Source organism: Pongo abelii, chromosome 10 (genome assembly GCF_028885655.2).
Source record: "Pongo abelii isolate AG06213 chromosome 10, NHGRI_mPonAbe1-v2.0_pri, whole genome shotgun sequence".
NCBI classification, from domain to species: Eukaryota; Metazoa; Chordata; class Mammalia; order Primates; family Hominidae; genus Pongo; species Pongo abelii.
The window spans coordinates 6,721,138-6,745,926 of record NC_071995.2 but is presented as its reverse complement, the minus strand read 5'-3'; the positions used below and the strand labels follow the sequence as shown (position 1 = coordinate 6,745,926).

Genomic DNA, 24,789 nt, shown 5'->3' with positions numbered 1-24,789 from the left:
GTTCCAGCCACTCCCGGAAGTGACTCGGCTTTTGCACGCCACTCTTTCTCCATGAGCGCTCCCCCTACATTGCTATTTCCCTCCCTCCCCCCTTTTCGTTTCCGGCGCTCCCGCCTTCTCGCCGCAGAGCTCTTCTCTGAGCCTGTTGGGGGGAGGGAGGGAGGGGGGGCGTGGAGGAACTGGGGTTCGCGGGAGCACGAGCTGCAGCACCACTTCCGGGTGAGTGCAAGGGGAGGGCGGCAGGGAGGGGGGGCCACCCACTGCCTCGCGCCCCCGCCCTGCGGGTGTCTCGCGCGCGTTCCGTGCGTGTGAGTGTGTGGGTCTGTCTCGCGCCAGAAGTGCGTGCCCGCGCGCTGCGCCTTGCGCTTTCTCCCCTCCCTCGCCCCTTCCTGGTCCTCCCACCCCACTCGGCTCCCTCCTTTCCCAGCAAACGCCGCCCCTCCCGCGCTCTGGCGCCGCCGCAGCCGTCGCCGCCCGGTGAGTCTCGCGCCGCTACAGCCGGCGCGCGCCAAGCTCCTTGCTCCTCCCCCCTCCCCTTTTTCTTGGGCAGGCGGGGAAGGGGGGCTCCACGATGTGACTGTGTGTGTGTCCGTCCCGGAACCGGAAGTGGTTGTGGAGGAGCGGGCGATGGGGAGGAATGGGGGGGTTTAGGGGGCGGGTGCCTGTCTGGTGGGTGGCAGAGTTCAGCTCCCTGGAGGGGAAGGAGGGACGTCCCAAGGAAGGGTCTTTGAGAAGGGGGTAGGGGACGACATTAGAAGAAGGCTCCCAGGAACTGTCTCAGGGGAGCGAAGGTTTTGAGGGGACAGCTGGGGTCTCCAGTAGATAGACCACGGTGCAGGCTGAGGGAGGTACTTCTTGGCACAAGGCCTTGGGTAGGCAGGGGGCGAAGTCCTCGAAGAAGTGGGGGGAAGGCTAGAGGAAGTGGCTGGGCCTGAACTGGCACTGTGCCTGACACAAGGGCTTGTGCATCCCCCAGCCCTCAGCTTTGCCTTCTGAAGCCACTCCTCAGGGGCAGAGACCCTCCTCCTCCTCCATCTCTTCTGTTCTGTGACCCCTGGTTACCTGTGGCCTGGGAACGAACAAGGACCAGTCTCTGAGCCTAGGAGTGAAACCCAAACGCTGGTGATAGAGTTCATCTTAGTTTCTGGGAATTGGATTTATTTCTCTCATATCCACGTAGAGGGTGGCACTAGATTCCTGTTATATCCACCCGTCTTTGGATTGCTTGTTGGGGGGTCTGCCTGCCTTCCAGACTGACTGCTGACAAATAATTCCTGAGGTTCTCCACAGTTCTCTGGTGGCTGCACCCTGCCTGGCCCCTGTAACCTAGACAATTTGTTTACAGAAAGTTCAGGAGCCCTGGAAAGGAGAAGGAATAAGACGGCAGGAGGAAGAGAGAGAGAGGGTAAGATAATTTTTGGGTTAATGGCTTTTCTGGTTTTGGGGGAGAAGGGGTCACAACCAAATGGGGCATGTGTGTGTGTGTTTCACAATGTGATAGAATACTTAAAGTAATAGCAATTGTAATGCTGAGATAGTTGTGGGAGAGAAATCAGTTTTTTTCTGTTACCTCTTGTGGGTCAGGAAGTTTTTGTGTAAAAAGTTGGCGCTATCCCCCATCACTTTCCATTCCTCCTAATGCTCATCAGGAATGAAATATGAAATGCTCAGGTGAAGCCACTGAATAGTGTTGCCTTGTGTCCAAAGGAGAAATTTTTATTCTGCTTTGGGACACAAAGACCCTAAATGCCAATAGAGTCCTTATGGAATTGCTTCCCTGTGTCTGGAACAAGCAGGGCTGAGTTTAGAATGGAGTTCCTATCCCAAATAGTGCAGTGGAGTGTTAGAAGTGGGTCTGTGGAGCGATTAGAATCTGTGACACAGGGTTATTTGAATTTGGTGTGGCAAGGTGAAATTTTCAGGGAAAAAAAAACTGCTTCATGGGTAGTTTGGAGTGAAGTGGATAAAACTGTAAGGAGTAGACTCCAGAAGTAGGTCTGGAAGAGTTTTGGGTAGCCTGAAAATGACAGTGACTGGACCTAAAGAGTTTGAGTTCAGAACTTATGATCCTAGAGGTTAGTTTATAAATTGCCCTGTGGGTTGCTGAGCCAAGTTGTTGATTAAATATTGGGTACATATCTCTTCTTCTCCAGTCTTATTTATTTATTTTGGCCTCACGTTCCTCAGATCCATCATTTATAGTGGAACAGACAGGGCGAGGAGAACCACCGTGCCGTCCCTCCTACAGGATGCAGGGTGAAGTGGTCCGGTGGTGCCCAGGCTAGAAGCTGTTGGCCCAGGTTGCCAGCTGTGTGGTGGTAGCAGTCCTGTTTAGTCTGTTTGTGTATGGTGTGATGATGTTTCCCAGTAACATTGGGGTGCATTTGTTCTGAATTACTTGTACTTGGAAGAGTTTATGGATACTGGCAGGAAAGCCTCACACGTCTTACTGGGATGGCCCTTCTTGAATGTGTTTAGACCCTGAGAGAAAGAGATTTTGTTTCCTTATGGAGAAAAAAAAAACTTTCTCTGTGTTTCTTCATTTCAAGTCTTGAGCTAAGGTAACCTTTCTGCAGTTGTGTGTTTTGGAATGGTTTCTCAATAGTGTCTTAAGTTCTTTCTGTAGTTGAATTCAAGTTGATTGTTTTTTTCCATCTTTTTCTTGTTGATGCTACTTGTAGATGGTTTCTAAACTGGAGGCTATAGATTTGTTACTTTTGGGTAGCTCCTTTGTAATTATGTAGTCCTTATGTAATTTTCACTAATTGTCGCTAATAGTCCTCATCTTGTGAAAGTGTTTCTGTAAATCTTCCTTTCGGGAGCACTTGGGGCATTTCATTCTTTCTCTTTTTTGCGCTGCCTTTATCCTATCACCATATGCCTTACAAACTTATTTATACAGGCCTCATCCTCTTCCATCCTCCATCCTAATAGAAACCTAGTAAAATGGTTAATTCATCCATTTAAATAGTTAAGAGTCATCCACTGATATAGGACCTAGAATTAGAATTCACAAGTCTTGGCCAGGCACGGTGGCTTACGCCTGTAATCTCAGCACTTTGGGAGGCTGAGGAGAGCGGATCACCTGAGGTCAGGAGTTCGAGACCAGCCTGGCCAACATAGCAAAATCCCGTCTCTACTAGAAATACAGAAATTAGCCAGGTGTGTTGGCAAGTGCCTGTAATCCCAGCTACTTGGGAGGCTGAGGCAGGAGAATTGCTTGAACCCAGGAGGTGGAGGTTGCAGTGAGCTGAGATCACGCCATTACACTTCAGCCTGGGCAACAAAATGAGACTCCGTCTCAAAAAAAAAGAATTCAGGTCCTGATTCCCAAGGCCATTCTCTAGCTACTGAACTTGATGAGTGTATTTCATGGTTTTCTAAGGGTTGGTTGTGTTAAGGGAATGCTGTTTCCTTGGGAAAAGAAAATCATGCTTTATTTGAAAAAACAACAGTAAAAAACAATTAGTGGGTTCTGGGAAAGAGATGGTGGTCTTCACCATATCTGCCAAAAACACCTGCTGGAGGCCATGTCATCTTTATCCCTGGATGGTTGGTAGCATTATGGAAGGATGTGGTCAGGCAGACAAAGCTCTGGTCCAAGAGTTCAAGTCTTACCGTGTTTCATGACTATTATTAATACTTGATAGTGTCTCTCTTCTTTATCTCCTGAGGGCTTCTGAGATTTCTTTTGAGATTGGAGAAGGAATATGTAGTTCCTTGTGTCTCTTGAGAGAAAATTACTCTCCAACTTAATTATAGTAAACCTGCCTTTCTTTTTTTTTTTTGAGACTGAGTCTCGCTCTGTTGCTCTGGAGTGCAATGGTGTGATCTCCGCTCACTGCAACCTCCACTCCACCTCCCAGGTTCAGGCAATTCTCCTGTCTCAGCCTCCTGAGTAGTTGGAATTACAGGCACATGCCACCATGCCCAGCTAATTTTTTGTATTTTAGTAGAGACGGGATTTCACCGTGTTGCCCAGGCTGGTCTTGAACTCCTAAGCTCAGGCAGTCCACCTGCCTCGTCCTCCCAAAGTGCTAGGATTACAGGCGTGAGCCACCTCGCCCAGCAGTAAACCTCCTTTCCTATTAACAGAACAGTTGAGGCTGGGTGCAATAGTAAAGTTGATTTGAGAACCCAGATTTTCAGCCTGCCAGCATTTTTCTTTCCACCAAATTATATCTTTCCTTCTCTTTTGTTTTTTCTTTTCTTTCTCTTTCTTTCCTTTTTTTTTCTTTTTGAGACAGGGTCTCACTCTTTTGGCCAGACTGGAGTGCAGTGGCGTGATAATGGCTGACTGCAGCCCCGACCTCCTGGGCTCAAGCAATCCTCCCGCCTCAGCCTCCCAAGTAACTGGGACTACAGGTGTGAGCCGTCATGCCCGGCTACTTTTTTAACTTTTTGTAGAGACGTTTTAACTTTTTGTAGATACAGGGTCTCCCTATTTTGCCCAGACTGTTCTTGAATTCCTGGGCTCAAGTGATTCTCTTACTTTGGCCTCCCAAAGTACTTTCTTTAAATATATAGGCATAATCATTAAAATTGGCACTCTCTGTGTAGACATAGACATGAGTTTTCTGTGTAACATCACTGGGCTTCTTTGGGTGATACGAATGTTGATATGTGCCTGATTGAATGTTGGGATGATTTGGAGAAATTTCCTCCACGAAAGATAGAGTAAGCGGTAAAACAGACAGTAAGCAGATATTTGAGTGATCTGGCACCAGAACGCCCTGTTACACAACTCTAGGGGGCGCCATTTACATTGTATTCTAGCAGTAGTTTTGATTCTTAGCTCTCCATTGATCTCGTTTCAGGAGTACAAAGATGAAGTCAGCATCATCAGTAGCACAGTGGCACAGCATTTGTCGGGTGTCATTTTACTGGTAAAGGTTGCTTGTAGTTGGATGAGCAGTACTCTCTGTGGTCTCCCTTTTGGGCTGACCTATTTATCGGGAGCTGGTAAAGCATATGTAGTGTCTTGTCCTTGGACCAGACACACAAGTTTATTGGATGCAATAAACTAGGCATCCAAGTAAATGGAAGGGCTTTTTATTTATTTTCCTTTGTAAAGTCCGGCCTCTTTATTCAGGCTCTGTCATCCTAAAGTAAGTTATCTTGGTAGCTAAGTGAGGTTTCACAGAATAAGGAATATGACCTTGAACTGCATGTCATTTTGCTGTTATCAGAAACTTCAATTTTGAAAACATTTTTTGAGAACTAGCTGGAAAATACATAGTTCATTCCTGGAAGTATTCTAAATTTTATTTCCTGGATCAAGCCATAACATCAGAAAGTGTGTACTACAGTTATATGGTTTTGGTTCCTTGTAGAACCCCTTTCCTTAACTTGCTCTTTGGTGCCTGGATTCACATTCCTGCTTTGCTATTTACTGTTGGACTCTGTGCCTCCAGTTTCCTCATTTCAAATGGGAATTACAGTACCTACCTCATTGTTGCAGGAACTAAATGATGTAGTAGTTGTAAAGTGCTTAGAACGCTACCTTGAACACAATAAGTGCTTAATAAGTTTTAATGATAATAATAGTGGTGATATTGTCCACCACTGTTTTTTTTTTTTTTGAGACGGATTCTCGCTCTGTTGCCCAGGCTCGAGTGCAGTGGTGCGGTCTCGGCGCATTGCAACCTCCACCTCCCAGGTTCAGGTGATTCTCCTTTCTCAGCCTCCTGAATAGCTGGGACTACAGGCGTGCGCCACCAGGCCTGGCTAATATTTGTACTTTCAGTAGAGACAAGGTTTCACCATGTTGGCCAGACTGGTCTTGAACTCCTGACCTTGTGATCCACCCGTCTTGGCCTCTCAAAGTGCTGGGATTACAGGCATGAGCCACCGTGCTCAGCCTTCTCTTTCCTAAGTTTTCACGTCAATAGTGCATTTACTTCCTTGATTTTTTTTTTTTTTTTTTGAGACAGTGTCTTGGTCTGTCACCTAGGCTGGACTGTGGTGGTGCAATCTCGACTTACTGCACTCAGGTGATTCTCTTGCCTCAGCCTCCCAAGCAGCTGGGACTACAGGTGTGTGCCACCACACCTTGCTAATTTTTGTATTTTTATTAGAGATGGGGTTTTGCCGTGTTGGCCAGGCTGATCTTGAACTCCTGAGCTCAAGTGACCCACCCACCTCGCCCTTCCAAAGTGTTAGGGTTACAGGCATGAGCCACCACACCCAGCCAACTTCCTTGATTCTTTGGGGAAAATTATACATTGGCCCTTTCTTTCGTTTATTCTCCCTTCTAATTATTATTTTTAATCTTTTTTTTTTTTTTTTTTTTTTTTTGAGACAGAGTCTTGCTCTGTTGCCCAGGCTGCAGTGCAGTGGTTAGATCTCGGCTTGCTGCAACCTCCACCTCCCGGGTTCAGGCAATTCTCCTGCCACAGCCTCCTGAGTAGCTGGGATTACAGGCGTGTGCCACCATGCCTGTCTAGTTTTTGTATTTTTAGTAGAGATGGGGTTTTACCATGTTGACCAGGCTGGTCTCAAAGTCCTGACCTCAAGTGATCCACATGCCTCAGCCTCCCAAAGTGCTGGAATTACAGGCGTGAGCCACCACACCTATTCTCTCCATCTTAATTCTCTACTTAATTCCCACCATTTATCACCACTCTTATCTCTTGTCAAGTTGCATTTCTTTCCACTAGAAAGTTAGACAGGGATTATGGATTAAGACTTGAACCCCTAGCATTGTTTGCAAAATCTATATGTAGGTAGTCTACCGTTGTTCAATTCATTAAATATGTAATTGTGTCTTGGGTGATAAAGTCATATGTTGGGGATATTTATAAGATACAGATGTAAAAGATGTATTTGCTCCTTCCCAAAAAGTTTGGCAAAATTGAATTCTCTTAAACTGTGATCTGATTGTGTCTTGATTCTGTTGCCTGAAGAGAACGTGAGACTCCCATCTTTGCTTTGTTTTGTTTTGTGTTTGTTTTAGAGACAGGGTTTCTCTCTGTTATCCAGGCTGGAGTGCACACTCTACTGACTGCAGCCTCTGCCTCTCGGGCTTAAATGATTCTCCTGCCTTAGCCTCCCAAGTAGCTGGGATTACATGCACCTGCCACCATGCCTGGCTAATGTTTGTACTTTTTGTAGAGATAGGGTTTCACCATGTTGCCTATGCTGGTGGACTCAAGCAATCTGTCCACCTCAGCCTCTCAAAGCACTGGGATTACAGACGTGAGCCACCGCAACTTGCATGTTTGTTTTTTGGTGTTTTTTTTTTTTTTTGGAGATGGGGTCTTGCTCTACTACCCAGGTTGGAGTACAGTAGTGTGTTTATAGCTCACTGCAGTCTTGAACTCCTGGGCTCAAGCAGTTTTCCCACCTCAGCCTTCCAAATACCTAGGATTATGGGTATACACAACCACACTCACCTCTTTTTTTTTTTTTTTTTTCCCCAATTTTTTTTTAGAGACACGGTCTCAAATATATTGCTCAGGCTGGTCTCAAACTCCAGACCTCAAGTGATCCTCCTGCCTAGGCCTCCCAAAGTGTTGAGATTACAAGCATGAGCCACCACACCCAGCCATAAGACCCCTTTGTAAAGCTATGGCTGGAAGGACCAAGTTAGTACCTGTATCAGAGACTGATTAGTTTTATTGTGTTTTATAACTCAGAAAACAGAATTGATGTATACTTGATCTTTGGTCATTTAATAGTGACCCTATTTATGTGAAGCTGTTGTAGTCACAGATTTGGTACATTCCACCCTTGCTATTTTTAAAAAAGGCTGAAATACAGTTTTTCCCTTTATAGATTTTATGAAAATTGGGGGTTCTGTTTAATAGAACAAAAAAAGTGATGTTTTCTATAAAAGGATAAGGAACAGAGTTATGTTAGAGTAATTTTCAGCTTCAGCGCCTTTGTTGAAGATCCTTCCCTGTTTCCTTAGTACTTAAAACTGAGTTTCTGTGCCCAGCCTACCCTTTAGCTCTCAGTATCTTAGTGTTTGCCTCCAGTGTATCCTCAGTGGGTCTAACTTGCCTGTCACGGGTCTTCCCCTGCTGAACCTTGATTGTGCTTTGCTCAGAGTAGCAGCCTGGTAATACTGTTTATTTATTTACTTTTTTTGTTCCTCATTTCCCCATTTCACTAGTCTTACACTCCCTTATTTGCCTTTTGTAGGGCTCTATCTTTGCTGGTCCAGGATTTTGGGAAGCTACTCTTGACCAACATACTGCCAATTAAACCTTGCTAGGAGAAGTGATCAGAATGTGAAACTGGGTGGTGGGATGCCTGTGTTCTGTACCCATCTGTTACTTGTTGGCATGATTAGGAGGGGTTACTTTTCTTCTTGTTTCTCAGGAAGTTTTGTTTTTTTTTTTTTTTTTGAGATGGCGTTTCACTCTTATTGCCTAGGCAATGGTGCAATCTTGGCTCACTGCAACCTCTGCCTCCTGGGTTCAAGCAATTCTCTTGCCTCAGCCTCCCGAGTAGCTGGGATTACAGGCGCACGCCACCATGCCCCGGCTAATTTCTTGTACTTTTAGTGGAGATGGGGTTTCACCATGTTGGCCAGGCTGGTCTTGAGCTCCTGACCTCAGGGGATCCGCCTGTCTTGGCCTCCCAAAGTGCTAGGATTACAGGCGTGAGCTACCATGCCTAGCTGGAAGCACAGTTTTTGAGAAATATGAAGCAGGAGTCTGGCACTGTGTGTGTATTCTGGCCCACTATTATGCCTATTCTGAATCCCTTTGGAAACCTGGGATACTACTCGTGCCAGAACACTTTTTAAAACTAGTAATGCATTGATTCTCACTGCTCAGCACAGCACGTGTGGTACCCAATGTAGCACCATGGATGTTCTTAGACCTTGGTGGGATTGGTGGGGTGTGGTCTTCAGATAGTAGTTGGTACTCAAAATATGTTTTGATTCTGATTTTTTTTTCTTTTTTTTTGAGACAGAATTTCACTCTTGTTCCCCAGGCTGGAGTGCAGTCGCGCGATCTCAGCTTACTGAAACCTCCGCCTCCCGGTTCAAGCAATTCTCCTGCCTCAGCCTCCCAAATAGCTGGGATCACAGGCATGTGCCACCATGCCCAGCTAATTTTGTATTTTTAGTAGAGATGGGGTTTCACCATGTTGGTCAGCCTGGTTTCGAACTTCTGAGGTCAAATGATCCACCTGCCTCAGCCTCCCAAATTGCTGGGATTACAGGTGTGAGCCACCACGCCCAGTCTTCATTTTTTAATTTTCTTAGTTGTATTATGTTCTGGCCTGGAACCTTCTCAAACTACACAGAACTGTAGACATATTGGTTGGAACTCTTGAAATTTTTATTGGCTGGGCACGGTGGTTCACGCCTATAATCCCAGCACTTTGGGAGACCAAGGTGGGCTGATCCCTTGAGCCTAGGAGTTCAAGACCAGCCTGGACAACATGGAAAAACCCTGTCTCTACTTTAAAAAAAAAGAAAAAAGAAATTAGTCCGGCATAGTGGCACACGGCCTGTAGGCCCAGCTCCCTGCGAGGCTGAGCCTGGAAGATTGAGGCTGCAGTGAGCTATGATTGTGCCATTGCAGTGTAGTCTGGGTGACAGAGTAAGACCCTGTCTCAAAAACAGAAAAAATAAAAAATAAAATTTTTATTTCAAGGATTATAGTTTTGAAGAATAAGAGAAAGAGGAGTCATGCTAGGTACTGGTGCCTGGCCGTTTTCAAGTCAGTCAGTGATTTGTTTTTTGTGACCTTAGCTACATCATCTCCCTTCTCGTGACCTCAGTTTCTTTTTGCCAGCAAAGGAAAGTAATACCAGTTTTTCTTTAGGGGGCATGAATAACACTGATACGTATAAGTTCTTTCACAGTCATGAAGTAGGATAGCCTCTGTTGGTTGGGGATACAGTGACAAGGGGCTCTGACCAAGGGACTAATGTGCTAGACACTAAGGTCTTGACTGCCAGTCCCCAGCCATGTGATCAGGTGCCAGAGGAGACCAGGAACTCTTCAGTTCCCCTTCTCCATTGCTTAGCTTTTTCTGAGTAATTCCTGAGTGTGACGTGTTCTCTCATTTTTTCTTCAGGTAGAATGGAAGAATCTCACTTCAATTCTAACCCGTACTTCTGGCCTTCTATCCCCACAGTCTCAGGTCAGGTAAGTGGTGTTGCTTTCTTGCTCTCTCCAACTCTCAGCAGTAAGTTCTGTTACTATGGAGACTGAAGGTACACCTTCAGTAAACAGTAAAAATGCTGTTTTACTGGGTCCCCCACCCCTGAGAATTATCTAGTGTTTCTGCCTTGGCTTCTCTCTAGAAGGCCAGAGGTATGAAGTGCTCATCCTTGATCCCTAAGGAGGACAGACACTGAAGTGTGCTCATGAGCAAGCAGAATCAGCCTTTCAGGCTGAAGAGGGTGCTCCCTTCCCCTTCCTTTTCTCTTAGATTGAGAACACAATGTTCATCAACAAGATGAAGGATCAACTGTTGCCAGAGAAGGGCTGTGGTCTGGCTCCACCTCACTACCCCACCTTACTGACAGTGCCTGCCTCAGTGTCCCTGCCCTCAGGCATCAGTATGGACACAGAGTCCAAGTCAGACCAGCTGACCCCACACAGCCAAGCGTCCGTTACCCAGAATATCACGGTGGTCCCTGTGCCGTCTACAGGACTGATGACTGCTGGTGAGCAACTCTGCTCTTCTCCAATCTGAGGTGTTGATCTTCCATGATCAGTACCCCAGGCTGGAGGGCTCCAAGGACATGGGGAGTGGGATATGTGTTTGATTATTCAATCAAATTTTTATTAAGTGCCTACTGTGTGCCTAGCAATGTGCTAGGCATTGTGGGGGATACAAAGAAGTAGAAGATGCGGTCCCTGCCTTTGAGGAGGTGACATTCTTTCCTTCTCTGAATCAAGGAGTCTCCTGTTCTCAGAGGTGGAGAAGAGAAGGGAGTCAATCAAGGGGTAAATCTCACTGTTACCAGGGGGGTGGGGACAAGGGTTAGGAGACCATTATTTTTCTACAGGGTTTGGGGTTTCCTGTGTACTCTGGGTTGGGTCGGCAGGGGGGTGAGGGGTTAATTAGACAATCATCTGGGGGAAATGAAATAGGATTAGGATCAGGACTGAACAACATGACGCCATCTCCTTTTTCTCCCAATCCTAGGTCCGGGTTTGGTAATCACGTCCCCCTCAGGCTCTCTTGTGACCACAGCATCATCAGCTCAGACCTTCCCCATTTCGGCTCCCATGATTGTCTCAGCTCTTCCCCCTGGCTCACAAGCCCTGCAGGTTGTCCCTGACCTCTCCAAGAAGGTAGCATCGACCCTAACCGAGGAAGGAGGTGGAGGTGGTGGTGGAGGTGGCAGTGTGGCTCCTAAGCCACCCCGGGGCCGGAAGAAGAAGCGGATGCTGGAATCAGGGCTGCCCGAGATGAATGACCCTTATGTCCTCTCCCCTGAGGATGACGATGACCATCAGAAAGACGGCAAGACCTACAGGTAAGACTCAGAGCCAGGGGCAGGATGGGGCGAGGATCCCTGGCTTGGTAATTCTCGCTCTACCCTCATTGTGTTCTGCCCCAGTCAGGCGCTACACTCTGACAGCTGCCCAGCTCTGAGCCACTTGCATGTCAGGTGTCCCATCATAGGATAGGAGGCAGAGCTGCTAGCATCTTGTTAGGATGCAGAGACCCATTTCACCCTTTCCTTTTTTTAACCCTTGTTTTGGGGGTCGTTAACACTGACTTATTTTTTAGTAACAAAGTAGAATTTCTCTCTTGTAATAAGGCTTTATGCTGGGTTTGAGACTCTTGGCTGCAGCTCCTTTTTGCTTTCTACATATTCCATTCCTATTTTTCTAAGAAACCTTTCTGGTAAGCACCTAACCTATGTGCCATCCACCAGTTCCTGGGTCATGTTAGAACACTGAGCCTGCCTTACCCTGCATGGTTGGGATGATGGGAGGGGCCTTCATAAGAAGGTAGGAGGAATAGGATGCCTCCCCCTTTGGAATATATACTTAAAGAATGACTTTGCTCACTTTCTAATTTATGAAAGTCATTTTGATTCTCCATTTCCTCTAAGTTCCCCTTTACCAAAAAGCATTATATGCATATTTGCATGTGATACTCTACAAAAATAATTATATAAGTAAACTCCCTGCCCTTTGAAAGTTGAACATCTTTTAATCCCTTTGGGAACTGTCATGTGCCCTAGTGGGTTTGGGGAGTTTGGTAGCACTGTATAGAGTGGGATAACTACTGTCACAGCTTTGATATAGACAGGGGCAGATGTGCATGGCTGGGAGTCTGGGTTGTCCTTAGTTCCTTAGTGTACCCAGATGGGCAATGTTGTTCCCATTTTAGGAGCGAAGGGAACTGCGGCACAGGAAATGGACAGAGCCTTGGGCTCATGGATTCAGTTCCCGGCTCCACCACGAATTTGCTGTGTGACCCTGGGCAAGTCCTTTTCCCTCTCTGGGCCTCAGTTTCCTCATCTGTAAAATGGGGATAATTCTGTTGTGCCCCCATTTGTTGGGAGTATATGTCACATCAGATTTGAAATGTTGGGAACTTCAAAAGAAAGTTAAGAAATAGTTATTTAGCATTTATTTTTATTTGTGTTGTATAGTTCTACCGTGGAGAGTAGCCTACAGAGTGTTTAAACCACTCTTTATAAGTGAGAATGAGAGGAGTGTTGCTATGCAGAATTGAGCAGTGCAGAATTCCAGCTCATAATCCAAAAGTTCATTGCAGCTTTATTATTACAGGTGTACCCCACTTTATACAATAAAAGTGTTCCTGGAAAATGTTTCCATCATATCATATTATAAAGGTACCTGACAAGTTTGATTCATTTAAAGGCATTCTCTTATATATCAGTTCATAAAATTAAAATCCCTTTTAAATTATCCTATAGAAATCTAGATTCTTATGTGTTTGTTTAAAGTGAGGCCATTGTGACATGGAGATACATCTACATACAATCTGTAGAAGTAGTGGAAGGATCCTTTAACACCCTATGAGCCCTTCTGATGGACCAGGTCCTCTCATTCTGCCCTTTCTTCACCGCGACCCGCATTGAAGCTCTCTCTGGACTTTCCAACTGTATATATTAAAAGAAATGTGAATATGCAGTTGGAAGAAAGCCTCATGGGGCTTTTCACACATTCAGTATTTTTGGAATTCCTGAGTGACCACCCACCCAGGTGACTACAAAGAACTTTGAAATTGAAGGGAGACTTATTGTATCCTGGGTAAACAGAATTTCTTCAGAAACTCAGAACTCTTGACATTCCAAAGAAATTTTTTTTTTTTTTTTTTTTTTTGAGACGGAGTCTCGCTCTGTCGCCCAGGCTGGTGTGCAGTGGCACAATCTCAACTCACTCTAACTTCCGCCACCCAGGTTCAAGCGATTCTCGTGCCTCAGCCTCCCGAGTAGCTGGGACTACAGTTGCGCCACCACGCCCAGCTAATTCTTCTGTATTTTTAGTAGAGACAGGGTTTCACCACGTTGGCCAGGCTGGTCTCGATCACCTGACCTCAGGTGATCCACCTGCCTCGGCCTCCCAGAGTGCTGGGATTACAGGTGTGAGCCACTGTGCCTGGCAAAAGAAATCTTTTTATCACAGTGAATTTCTGTTTTGATGCATGTGTGGGTCAGCCATACCCTCTTCAGTGGTCAGTAGCATTTGAGTGGGTATTGAGGCAGTTGGGTTCTGTTACTCTGGGCAAGTCAACGTATCTCCCACTCTTTGTTCCCATATATAAAATGGGAAGATCAGCCATGCCTTCATCTGTCTTGTAGAAATGTTTTGAGGCAAAGTCAGAATATTTGAAATTGTTTTGAGCATTTTAGGAAAAATGGATGATAATTCAAAGTGGCCATTGTAATCATTATAATCAAGGCCATTGCATTGCATGCTTCCAAGGGGCCCCATTCTCATTGTGTTGGATGTGAATGGTGCCCCTGGAGGAAGGCACCCCATGACATGGATGCTGGCTTTTCTATCCCCTGCTGACTGCCACGACTCTCCAAAACTAAATTTCTTTCCAACCACCCAGCACCTTGCATTAGAGGACTCTCCTACTTGACTTCATAGGATTTTCAAGTTGGAAATATTTTAATGATCTCCTTGGTCAGTCCCTTCCTGGCAGATGATTCCAACCTCTGCGTGAATACTCTGGTGTTAGGAATCTTAAAGTAGGCTGGCATCATGGCTTTGTAGTGAATAACTGCCCTTTGGCAAATTACTTACTTTCTGAATCTTTGTGTTCCTTTCTGTAAAACATAGATAAAACCTGCCAGGTTGTAAGGAGTAGAAACAGTGTGTCTGAAGTGCCTGACCTAATGCCTGGCACTGTCAGGCATAACAACAAATGGCAACTATGATCATTGTGGTCATCATCATTATTATACCTAGTGTCTTCTGAGATTGCTCATTCCCTTGCCAGCACATTATAAATGAATTTAAGTTTTGCAAGTTCTCTTATTGGAAACTTTGACTAAGTGGGTTATTATTATTTTTTAAAATTAACCTTAATGTTAAGGGCAGAATTGTGTATCGAACACCCTCACACACAAATTGATGAGATTTTATTTGGGTTAAAATAAATATGTTCTACCTGTCTGAGAAATTGTAGCATCAAGGAAAATTAGTTTGCAACTTTAGTACAGTTGTACAGTTGCCCTTCAACTGACAATGTGTCCAGCTTCTAACCTCAGTCTTAGTGAAATATTTACTAGCATGAGCTCGTCCATCAGCACTAAGGCTTAAGATGAATGCAGTTTTATTACTGGAGAATACTTGGCTTACCTTTGACTGTCCTAGGCGTTTACTGGCCCTTCTGGGGGCAAAAATTTATCTCTCCATTTTACAGACCAGAAAATTGAGGTCTGTTAATGAGCAAGTTTGTAACTGAATCCTGAGTAGAACCCAGGCATCCTGATTCCCACTGGCTGTGTCCTTTGGATTATGCTCACTATAAACAGAGCCTCCCTCTCTCTCCTGCAATGATTGGACATCTCAGACAACTGCCAGGGATCAATAAGCTGGTAACTAAAAAATTCTCCTGAGATGAAAAAAGTGCAGAAATCATCATCCCACACCATCTGAAGCCTCTCTTAAGAAGATAAGTAAGGGAGAACCCAAAGAAGAGGGAGTTGTGCTAATTGCCGGGCTTCCAGGTCATTGCCTTTTCTACTAGCTCCCATTTTACACTGGTGAATTGTTTACGAAAATGAAAGATAGCTTTTACTCAGTAAAGTCTGAATAGTTGTGGCTTAACTTGCTCAGAGACCTCCTTATTGATATTTGCTGGACAATACCAGAGTGGAAAGGATTACCAACTTGGGATGAGTAAAAGTACGATCAGGTGCTACTGATGTCAACCCAGAGTGCTGACACTGGCTCCATGTGCTAGGGAAGAGGAAAGGTTTAGCGTGGAAGATAGGTGTTTTGGAAACATTTTTCTCCCAAATGCTTGAGGGATGGCACCTTCCCCTAGCAGCTACGTTGGTCATTGCAAAAGTGGTTTTCACTTGATTGTCAAGGGGCTGTGGGCAAGGGGTGGGTAGATGATGGATGCAACATCAGATAAGAGGGTGGAGAGCAGACATACACGGTTTGAAAAAGCCCCTTCAAATAATTCTGATACTTAACCCCCATTCCTCTAGGAATCGCTGCCAAAAAGGAAGTAGGGGAAAATCTGAGAGACGAAAATTATCTGTGGAGACAGGAGAGGATCTAGTTAGTTGTTCCTCATTATCATCCAGGGGTCTTGAGGAATACAGAGGCATGTACTTCATACGTAGGAACATTAGAGAAGGGAATTCCTTAAATGTTTGAAATCAAGCTGTAGGCAGAAGGCAAACAAGTTAACTGATACTCTTAGCCCATTGAAATTCGCATCTGCCCAGAGTTCATGCTGTTTCTCTGTTGTATCTGGTTGAAATACGTTTTTGCACATCGAGGCAGTCCAGTCATTCAGCAGACATTTATTGAATATTTATAATGTGCTGGGTACCATGTTAGAAGCCTTAGGCCATAAAGATGAATACATAGAGCTCTACTCTCAAGTTGGAGTAGGAGAGACCTCAGATAGGTGGGCTTCTCTTGGAAGTAGGGGGGGTTCAGCCACACCTTCTTGATGGGAAGGGTTCTAACCACTGCCCTCACTTGGCTCAGGTGCCGGATGTGCTCACTGACATTCTACTCCAAGTCGGAGATGCAGATCCACTCCAAGTCACACACCGAGACCAAGCCCCACAAGTGCCCACATTGCTCCAAGACCTTCGCCAACAGCTCCTACCTGGCCCAGCACATCCGTATACACTCAGGGGCTAAGCCCTACAGTTGTAACTTCTGTGAGAAATCCTTCCGCCAGCTCTCCCACCTTCAGCAGCACACCCGGTAAGGCTGCTCTTGGTTTACCCCACCACCTGGCCGTGAACCTTAAGACCATGTTGCCTGCAGCTACTCCTCTCTCCACATGTATTTTTTTTCCCCTTTCACCTTTGCCCATTGGTAGCCTCAACCTCCTATTACTGTCTGTGGAAATTATATATCCTAGCTATTTGGGGGGCCTTGAAAATTGTGGTCTCCAATTCCAAAGTCTGGAACAATTTTTGTGGTTTCTCTCTGTGTCTGTGTTTGGAAATTTTCTGCAGAGCAGGCCTGCTTTTACTATATGCTTCAGTTCAGAGCCCAGGTGTGCATTCAACTTCAGGTCCATGGGGAACAGGCGGTATTGGTCTTTGTTCAAATTACTATTTGGAAGCAGGGTGTCTGTGGTGAGTGTGTTAACCTTAGGAGAAAGCGGAGGGTTGATGAGATTGACTACTTTAAGGTTACCAGGAGCCATGGGTTGCAGCTCTTCATCATCTCACTGCCATTCTAGCCACCGACTTAACGATCAGCAACAACCTAGATCTGGGTGTCCTCTTCATTTGCCTATCCAGGCTGGAGTGTTTTTGGGAGGAGGGAGGAAGGGGGTGCTCTCATCCGTCAAGCAACATCATTTCACCCAGCAGAGAGCTGAGCCCCTGGTGTCGAACTGCTTCCTCCTCCCCCCTTCCCTCCTCTCCTCTCCGGCAGGATCCACTCCAAGATGCACACGGAGACCATCAAGCCCCACAAGTGCCCGCACTGCTCCAAGACCTTCGCCAACACCTCCTACCTGGCCCAGCACCTCCGTATCCATTCGGGGGCCAAGCCCTACAACTGTTCCTACTGCCAGAAGGCCTTCCGCCAGCTCTCCCACCTCCAGCAGCACACACGGTAAGGGAGAGTGGCGGGCTACTGACCCCGCCCCGCTGGCATGCCCTCCCCACCCCCGCCCCGGACACACACAACAACCCGCATGCGGGGGGCGGGGGAGAGACCTGGCTGGAGGAGAGACCTGGCTGGCATCTGGGAGAAGAAAGACCAAACAACATTGGAGATTCAAGTGGACACAGAGCTTCTCTGGGGCGAGAGCTACGTCGGGGAGCTGCAGTGACTGTATGATATTCACTGATCCATGGGAGACAGACACGTACCTGGAGTGGAAACAACTTTTCTCTAATTTTCCTCCCTGAAAATACTCATGTACCCATCTTGGAAGATTTGCCCCCTGATGCCAAAACAGAGGCATTTGAGTGGAGAAGACCATACCTCTAGCCCTTAGGGCACCAATTACGAACAGGAAATAAAATCAGACATTAGCTGGGCACCAGCGTGGTGACACCCACGGCAACAAGCAAGGCTCTGAGGGATGCCAAGAGTAGAGAACAAAAGAAAACATGTACTAAATGTTCAGAGAGGATCAGCAAACAGAAGATGAAAACGCTCATGCTTCATAAAGATGCCCAGTGTTTATCCCGTGAATCTGGAGTGACTAGGAAGAAGGGAACCTGCCAACTAGAAGAAGTGATGATCTCCTTCGGTGCTATCTCAAGTTGAACTGGAGTCCAGACTTACAGGCCATAGACCGTCTCACCCGGCTTCTTATGGATGTGATGATCTCACCTTAAAGTGATCAGACATCTTGCTTTGAGAAGAGGAGGAGTCAGGCTTTCCTCACAAATAAGAGACACGTCACGTCCTGTGATGTTTTTGAGATTTTATACCAGAGGTCCCGAAAAGCACCTGGTCATAGAGATGGTTCTGAAGTCGCTGATGAGGAGCAGGTGTCACTGCACCCTCAAGTCCTTGGCTCATCTTAGCAGAGGGCCCTGTGGTGTTGGGGAAAGTGGTCACATTGGTACTAAACTAGGCATTTCCTGCCATTAGGGGGCTGGGCTGCAAAAAGCACTTAGTTTTCATGAGTTTCCATTAATATTACTACTACTACACAATCAGTGTAACTCTGCTTTTCTTTGTTACCATAACATTCTCTGGAAGTGATGCTCAAGGCTGAGGGGACTGTTTCTGGCTATAAGGTGGGGCCAAGGAAGACGCGTTCTGCTTTTCTTTTTCCTTGCCATTGTGTTTATCTTATGTTCTTGAATGTTCGTTAGGACAGTTACTGTAGGAGCTGACTTGTATGCCAAATTGTGGACTGCTTGTCCCTTGGGTGCCAAGTCCTCAGTCTCTCCTCCCCCAGCAGAGAGGAGCCTCAGCTTGAGCTGAGTGATGCAGGCATTGACCAGAAGCAAAGCATCAGTACCTGATCCACATCAGAGAGGAAGGCTGGTGCCTCTTGGAGGCCCATCTGATGTGCCTCCTTAGGAGAGCAGGATTGGCCTGGAGATTTGTTGAGCCAGTTCCTAAATGGTCTTGCTGACATTCTTTCCCTTTCTTCTCTTATCCTGTGCAGAATCCACACTGGTGATAGACCATACAAATGTGCACACCCAGGCTGTGAGAAAGCCTTCACACAACTCTCCAATCTGCAGGTAAATGTTCCACCCTCCACACAAGACCTTGAGTCTGAGACTTGGGGCCATTTGAATAATATAGTGGTTCTCAAATGTTTTCAGGACTCCTTTACACTCAAAAATTATTGAGGGACCCAAAGAGTTTTTATGTGGGTAATAGCTGTCTACATAGACGTTGTAAAACTGAAAAACCTGAAAAATATTTATAATAGTAATCTGTTTAGAAAGAACAAAAATAAACCCATTGTGTGTTAACATAAATAACATATTCCAAGACCCTCCAAAAACAACTGAGTGAGAAGAATGGCATCATTATACATTTTTGCAGGTGTCTATTTTTTATTTTTGGGACAGGACCTTGCTCTGTCACCCAGGCTGAGTGCAGTGGTGTGATCATGGCCCACTGCAGCCTCAGCCTCCCGGTCTCAAGTGATCCTTCCACCTCAGCCTCCCAAGTAGCTGGGATTATAGGCATGCACCACCACACCTGGCTGTTTTTTTTATTTTTGTAGAGATGGGGTCTTGCTATCTTGCCTAGGCTGGTCTCAAACTCCTGGACACAGGCCATCCTCCCGCCTCAGCCTCCCCAAAGTGCTAGGATTGCAGGCATGAGTCACCGCACCTGGCACAGGGGTCTTTAATGTCTTAAGCTAGAAGATGAGTAGATTGTCAGATCTGCTGCATCTGGCCTATTGTGTTATCACACATCGTGTAACCTCTGTAAAGGTTACATGTAAAACATAAGGCACAATGAAGCCACTTGAAATTTTGAGGGGAACAAGATTTCAGTTAGGTTTTTCGTCTGTGTGTGTGTGTGTGTGTGCGCGCGCGTGTGTGCGTGCGTGTTTGAGACAGAGGCTCGCTGGGTCACCTAGGCTGGAGTGCAGTGGTGTGATTTCAGCTTACTGCAGCTTCCACTTCCCAGGTTCAAGAGAGACAAAGGCAAACATTGTCTTATTATTTTGAAAAGATTTGGCTGGGTGCGGTGGCTAACACCTGTAATCTCAGCACTTTGGGAGGCTGAGGCGGGCAGATCACCTGAGCTCAGGAGTTCGAGACCAGCCTGGCCAACACGGTGAAACCTCATCTCTACTAAAAATACAAAAAAAATTAGCCAGGCCTGGTGGCACGTGCCTGTAGTCCCAGCTGCTTGCAAGGCTGAGGCAGGAGAATCACTTGAACCCGGGAAGCGGAGGTTGCAATGAGCCGAGATTGTGCTGCTGCACTCCCACCTGAGCGACAGAGTGAGACTTCATGAAAAAAAAAAAAAGTTTTGACCCTGTGGGCCCCCTGCGAAGGTCTTCGTGTTCCCTAAAGATCCCCATGCCTCACTTTAAGAACCACTGGACTGGTGAGACGGGCATAAGCTGTCTTGGGATCCTGGTATGTGCTACATGAGGTATGCTTCCACCCTTAGCCTGTAGCTTCTCAAGTTTCATTTGAAACAATTTCTACTTTCTTCAGATGGAGAGAAGCTGGGAAGCCTGACACCTACCTTTCTGCTTTCCATCAAGGTCAAGGGGACAGGAGGGAAGAGTATAATGTATTCATTCTGGTTTCTCCCAATTTTCTCAGTCCCACAGACGGCAACACAACAAAGATAAACCCTTCAAGTGCCACAACTGTCATCGGGCGTACACGGATGCAGCCTCACTAGAGGTGCACCTGTCTACGCACACAGTGAAGCATGCCAAGGTGTACACCTGCACTATCTGCAGTCGGGCATACACATCAGTGAGTGCTCCGTTTCCTCTCTTTCCTTCCTCATGGTCCTCTAAGAGTACAGTCCACTTCACCCCATTTTCTGGGTAGAGATCTGTTGCAGCGAATACCCTGCCTCCCTAGCTTCAACTTAGCAGAACAGGTAAATGTTCAGAAATTAATTAGACCCATAGCTGAAGAATTTAGGGGATGCCTGATCCCCTAATCCTATAGAGACTGATAAGCCGTAATTCTTCATTTTACTTAAACATAAGGCAAAATAAAGCCACTTGAAATTTTGAGGGGAGCCAGATTTCAGTTAGGCATTTTCTTCTTTTTTTTTGAGACAGAGTCTCGCCCTGTTACCCAGGCCGGAGTGCAGTGGTATGATCTCGGCTCGGCTCACTGCAACTTCCACCTCCTGGGTTCAAGGGATTCTCCTGCTTCAGCCTCCCAAGTAGCCGGGATTACAGGTGCATGTCGCCATGCCTAGCAACTTTTTGTATTTTTAGTAGACATGGGGTTTCACCATGTTGCCCAGGCTGGTCTCAAACTCCTGACCTCAAGTGATCCACCTGCCTCAGCCTCCCAAAGTACTGGGATTACAGGTGTGAGCCACTGCACCTGGCCCAGTTAGGTATTTTCCATGAGACTCCAGAAAAGGTTGTAAAGTTGTTTCATTCAGGGGTCTTTGAAAAAAATAGCAGCTCATTCCTTTGCCAGTTGAATGTTCAGTGACTTCTAAAGGTTCCCCTCTTTTTTTCTCAGTAGTGAGCTACTGAAAGTGCTACTTGAGTTTTGCTCAGTCTTGGCTCCAGAAAACCAGTATAAAGCTTACTCTGCTTACAGCAGAATCAGAGCCTGGGGTGCTAGTTACAAGTAATCTCTTTTCCTTCCTCTTTATCCCTCAACTTCTTTTTACCATCTCCTTCAGGAAACATACCTTATGAAACATATGCGCAAACACAACCCGCCTGATCTTCAGCAACAAGTGCAGGCAGCAGCAGCGGCGGCAGCAGTGGCCCAGGCCCAGGCTCAGGCCCAGGCTCAAGCTCAGGCCCAGGCTCAGGCTCAGGCCCAGGCTCAGGCCCAGGCCCAGGCCCAGGCCTCCCAGGCATCACAGCAGCAGCAGCAGCAGCAGCAGCAACAGCAACAGCCACCACCACACTTCCAGTCTCCTGGGGCAGCCCCCCAGGGTGGGGGTGGTGGGGACAGCAATCCCAACCCTCCACCCCAGTGTTCCTTTGACCTGACCCCGTATAAGACGGCGGAGCATCATAAGGACATCTGCCTCACTGTCACCACCAGCACCATCCAGGTAGAGCACCTGGCCAGCTCTTAGAGATCCGTGCTGCCACCCACTGGGAAGAGGAAGAAGTAGTCCTGGTGTCTTCTTTCTCCAACTCTTGGTGGGAAAAGTCCTTTTCTTCCTTGACAGGCCTTGGCTCCATCTCCTTGGGCCTCAGTCACGGCTTTCCTTCACAGGATACCACCCTTTTTCTGAACTCTTCTTCAAAAGGAACATCAGCCCTCCTGATTGCAAAGGAATACTGAGCTGATAGTGTCATCCAGCAGCCTCCCCTCCCAAGCAAAGCTTTTAAAATTGGGGGTTGGTGCTCAAGGGAAGGATTTGCTATGACCTCAGAAACTTGTCCAGTGTGGTCACTTACCCTATCCTTACCCTCCTTATCCTCAAAGTTTGGGCTGATGTAAGACTAGAGGCTGGCCCTCCCAGATAACAGAGAAAAGGGAGCCCCAAATGCAACCAGCCTCTTGTTCTATTCTTGCCTGCAAAAGAACAGAGGTTTCTCAAATGCCTCAGTCCCTGAGAGCCATTTCTTCCCCTACATCGTCTCACTTTACTTCCTGTTGACTGCTGGTAGAAGGAGATTTGGGGTAGGGGCTAGACCTCCTTTTATTTGAAGGGGGCAAGGGCTGAGATGTGGTCCCCAAGGGGCCAGAAATTCCCAAGTTGGTCACAGGTGGCTTAGAAGTGTGGGTTATGGTTTTACGGATTTCCTTGGAGCCTCTCTCCTCTGCCTACAAAGACCCTATACTCTCAGTCTCCCCAACCCAGCCCCAAGGAGCTGTGGGAGGCTTTGTGTTATCTGTGAAACTCCAAAACAGGGGTGTTGTGGAGAAGGGAGAGTTCAAGGCAAACACAAGGACTGGACTTAGCTCCCGAGGTGCCACGGTCAGATGCCGGACACGGATTTATATATAAATATATATATATAAATATATTATACCCACTCATCACGGCCATCTTTGTTGTAACCATTTCTGTGTTTATAAATGCATTATCTCTGAGAATTTTCATATTTGATGTTTATTTTTGTCCTTTTTTTCCCTCTCTCCACCCCTGTCCTCTAGCCACAGCATTTTTCTTTTTGTCTTTTTTTTTCTTTTTTTTTAAATCATGGCAGATTTCAGAGGAAAGGAAATTGAAAAAAAAAAAAAATCAGGAAACCAGTTGTTATAAAGCAATTTAAAAATGAAGAAAAAAAGAAAAAAACTTCTGTACAAACCAAGGGGTGTTTTTAGAACATTGTATAGAAATAAATTCATGTAAAAGGATCAGAGGCAGTGGAGCTACTGATGTGAGCAAGCATGCGGAAAAGGTATTTGGGGAGATGTCCAAGAACAGTACTGAGGATTTATACCAGAGTGTGTGATGAACAAGTGCTTGTGTGATGATGCCCCATTTGTACAATTCTCCAGTCATGGAAGGGTACAGTTTCATGATGTCTCCAGTGAAATCCTGGTTTATGAGGACTTCTGCATACACACTCTGTCATGGGGATTGCATTGCCTAAATATGTGAGAGCAGGGCTTTGGTTATGTGTTAACAAAACAGCTAAGCTTCCTATGGAAGAAAAATGGAAGCCTCTTGAAACTACAGTCCTGCCTGAGTCTGTGGAAGAGGGGCTTGCAGTTGGCAGTGTGTATACATATGTATGTTTATTACCTTGTGGAAATCATAACCGGTTAAGGGGTGCAAGATTGATTATGCAGGAGAGCTGTAGTACTATGGAGTAGAATGTGGTCATGAAACCCGGACTTCAGTCCTTTGCCTACCATCAACCAGTGTTGGCCAGGGTGCTGCTTCAACTGTTAGTGAAGGGATTGGGCTAGATAACTCTGAAGATACCTTTTTTGAGAATTAAGAACCTTGCTTTAAGGCTGGGTGCGGTGGCTCACGCCTGTAATCCCAGCATTTTGGGAGGGCGAGGCAGGCAGACCACTTGAGGTCAGGAGTTCAAGACCAGCCTGGCCAATGTGGCGAAACCCCATCTCTACTAAAAATACAAAAATTGATGGTCGTGCGCGGTGGCTAACGCCTGTAATCCGAGCACTTTGGGAGGCCGAGACAGGTGAATCACGAGGTCAGGAGCTTGAGACCAGCCTGGCCAGTATGGTGAAACCCCGTCTCTACTGAAAATACAAAAAATAAGCTGGGCATAGTGGTGGGTGCCTGCAATCCCAGCTACTCAAGAGGCTGAGGCAGGAGGATCTTTTGAACCCAGGAGGCAGAGGTTGCAGTGAGCCAAGGTCGTGCCATGGCACTCCAGCCTGGGCGACAGTGAGACTGTCTCAAAAAAATAAAAATAGAAAAATGAGCCAGGTGTGGTGGCACGCGCCTGTAGTCCCAGCTACAGGCTGAGGCAGAAGAATGACTTGAACCTGGGAGGCGGAGGTTGCAGTGAGCTGGGATTGCACCACTGCACTCCAGCCTGGACCACAGAGTGGGATTCTGTCTGGAAAAAAAAAAACAAAAACCATGCTTTAAGCACCGAAAAAGTTGTGAAACTTGTGACCAAGCTCCCACATCCTGAGAACTGGTGGTTCTCTGGGACTGCTGGCCAATAGTACTTGTTACCTAGTTGGGCTGGGATAAATAAAGCCCACTTAATTTAGTGCTAGATATCCTGTGTGGGCACCTAAGATGGTGTCTCAATATGTTGTGTAATACCAATGAATGTATCACATATGACCCAATATGCCAGTGTTTCTTAGCTCCCTGAATATTTACTGCTCTTTCCTCCCACTCTCACCAACTCTTGAAAAGGCCCTAATGGCCCTAACTTCATCACCAGTATTAGAACTAGAATCTACTCTTTATGGATACACTCACACTCATTTATTGCAACAACCCTGAGGTAGTTAGTATTCTCATTGTATAGTAAAACAGGCACAGAGATCAAGTTACCAAAAAGCATGACTTTTGTAATTAGAGCACAGTGTCCCGGATTCTATTGCTGTATCTTACTACCC

The 24,789-nt window shown here is 46.3% G+C and overlaps 1 protein-coding gene across 37 annotated transcripts; it reads left to right on the top strand.

The window, feature by feature from the left end:
* Positions 1-8: 8 nt before the first annotated feature.
* ZNF384 (zinc finger protein 384) lies at positions 9-22,833 on the top strand. 37 transcript variants are annotated; one of them, XM_024256252.3, is made up of 13 exons: positions 127-219; positions 428-477; positions 1,346-1,405; positions 10,041-10,111; positions 10,398-10,635; positions 10,871-10,918; positions 11,121-11,454; positions 12,321-12,413; positions 16,142-16,366; positions 17,051-17,233; positions 18,753-18,831; positions 20,389-20,547; positions 21,449-22,833. In XM_024256252.3, exons 4-13 carry the CDS (start codon positions 10,046-10,048, stop codon positions 21,854-21,856), a joined length of 1,833 nt encoding a protein of 610 aa, XP_024112020.1. In that variant the 5' UTR covers positions 127-219; positions 428-477; positions 1,346-1,405; positions 10,041-10,045; the 3' UTR covers positions 21,857-22,833.
* Positions 22,834-24,789: the final 1,956 nt, after the last annotated feature.

What these genes read in the sequence shown, in the direction of transcription:
- ZNF384 (XM_024256248.3), top strand. Translation starts at nt 10,046, where the DNA reads ATGGAAGAATCTCACTTCAATTCTAACCCGTACTTCTGGCCTTCTATC. An exon ending in TCCCCACAGTCTCAGGTCAG is followed by an intron (nt 10,112 to 10,397) that starts GTAAGTGGTGTT and finishes CTTTTCTCTTAG; the next exon opens with ATTGAGAACACAATGTTCAT. An exon ending in GCAGTCGGGCATACACATCA is followed by an intron (nt 20,548 to 21,448) that starts GTGAGTGCTCCG and finishes CATCTCCTTCAG; the next exon opens with GAAACATACCTTATGAAACA.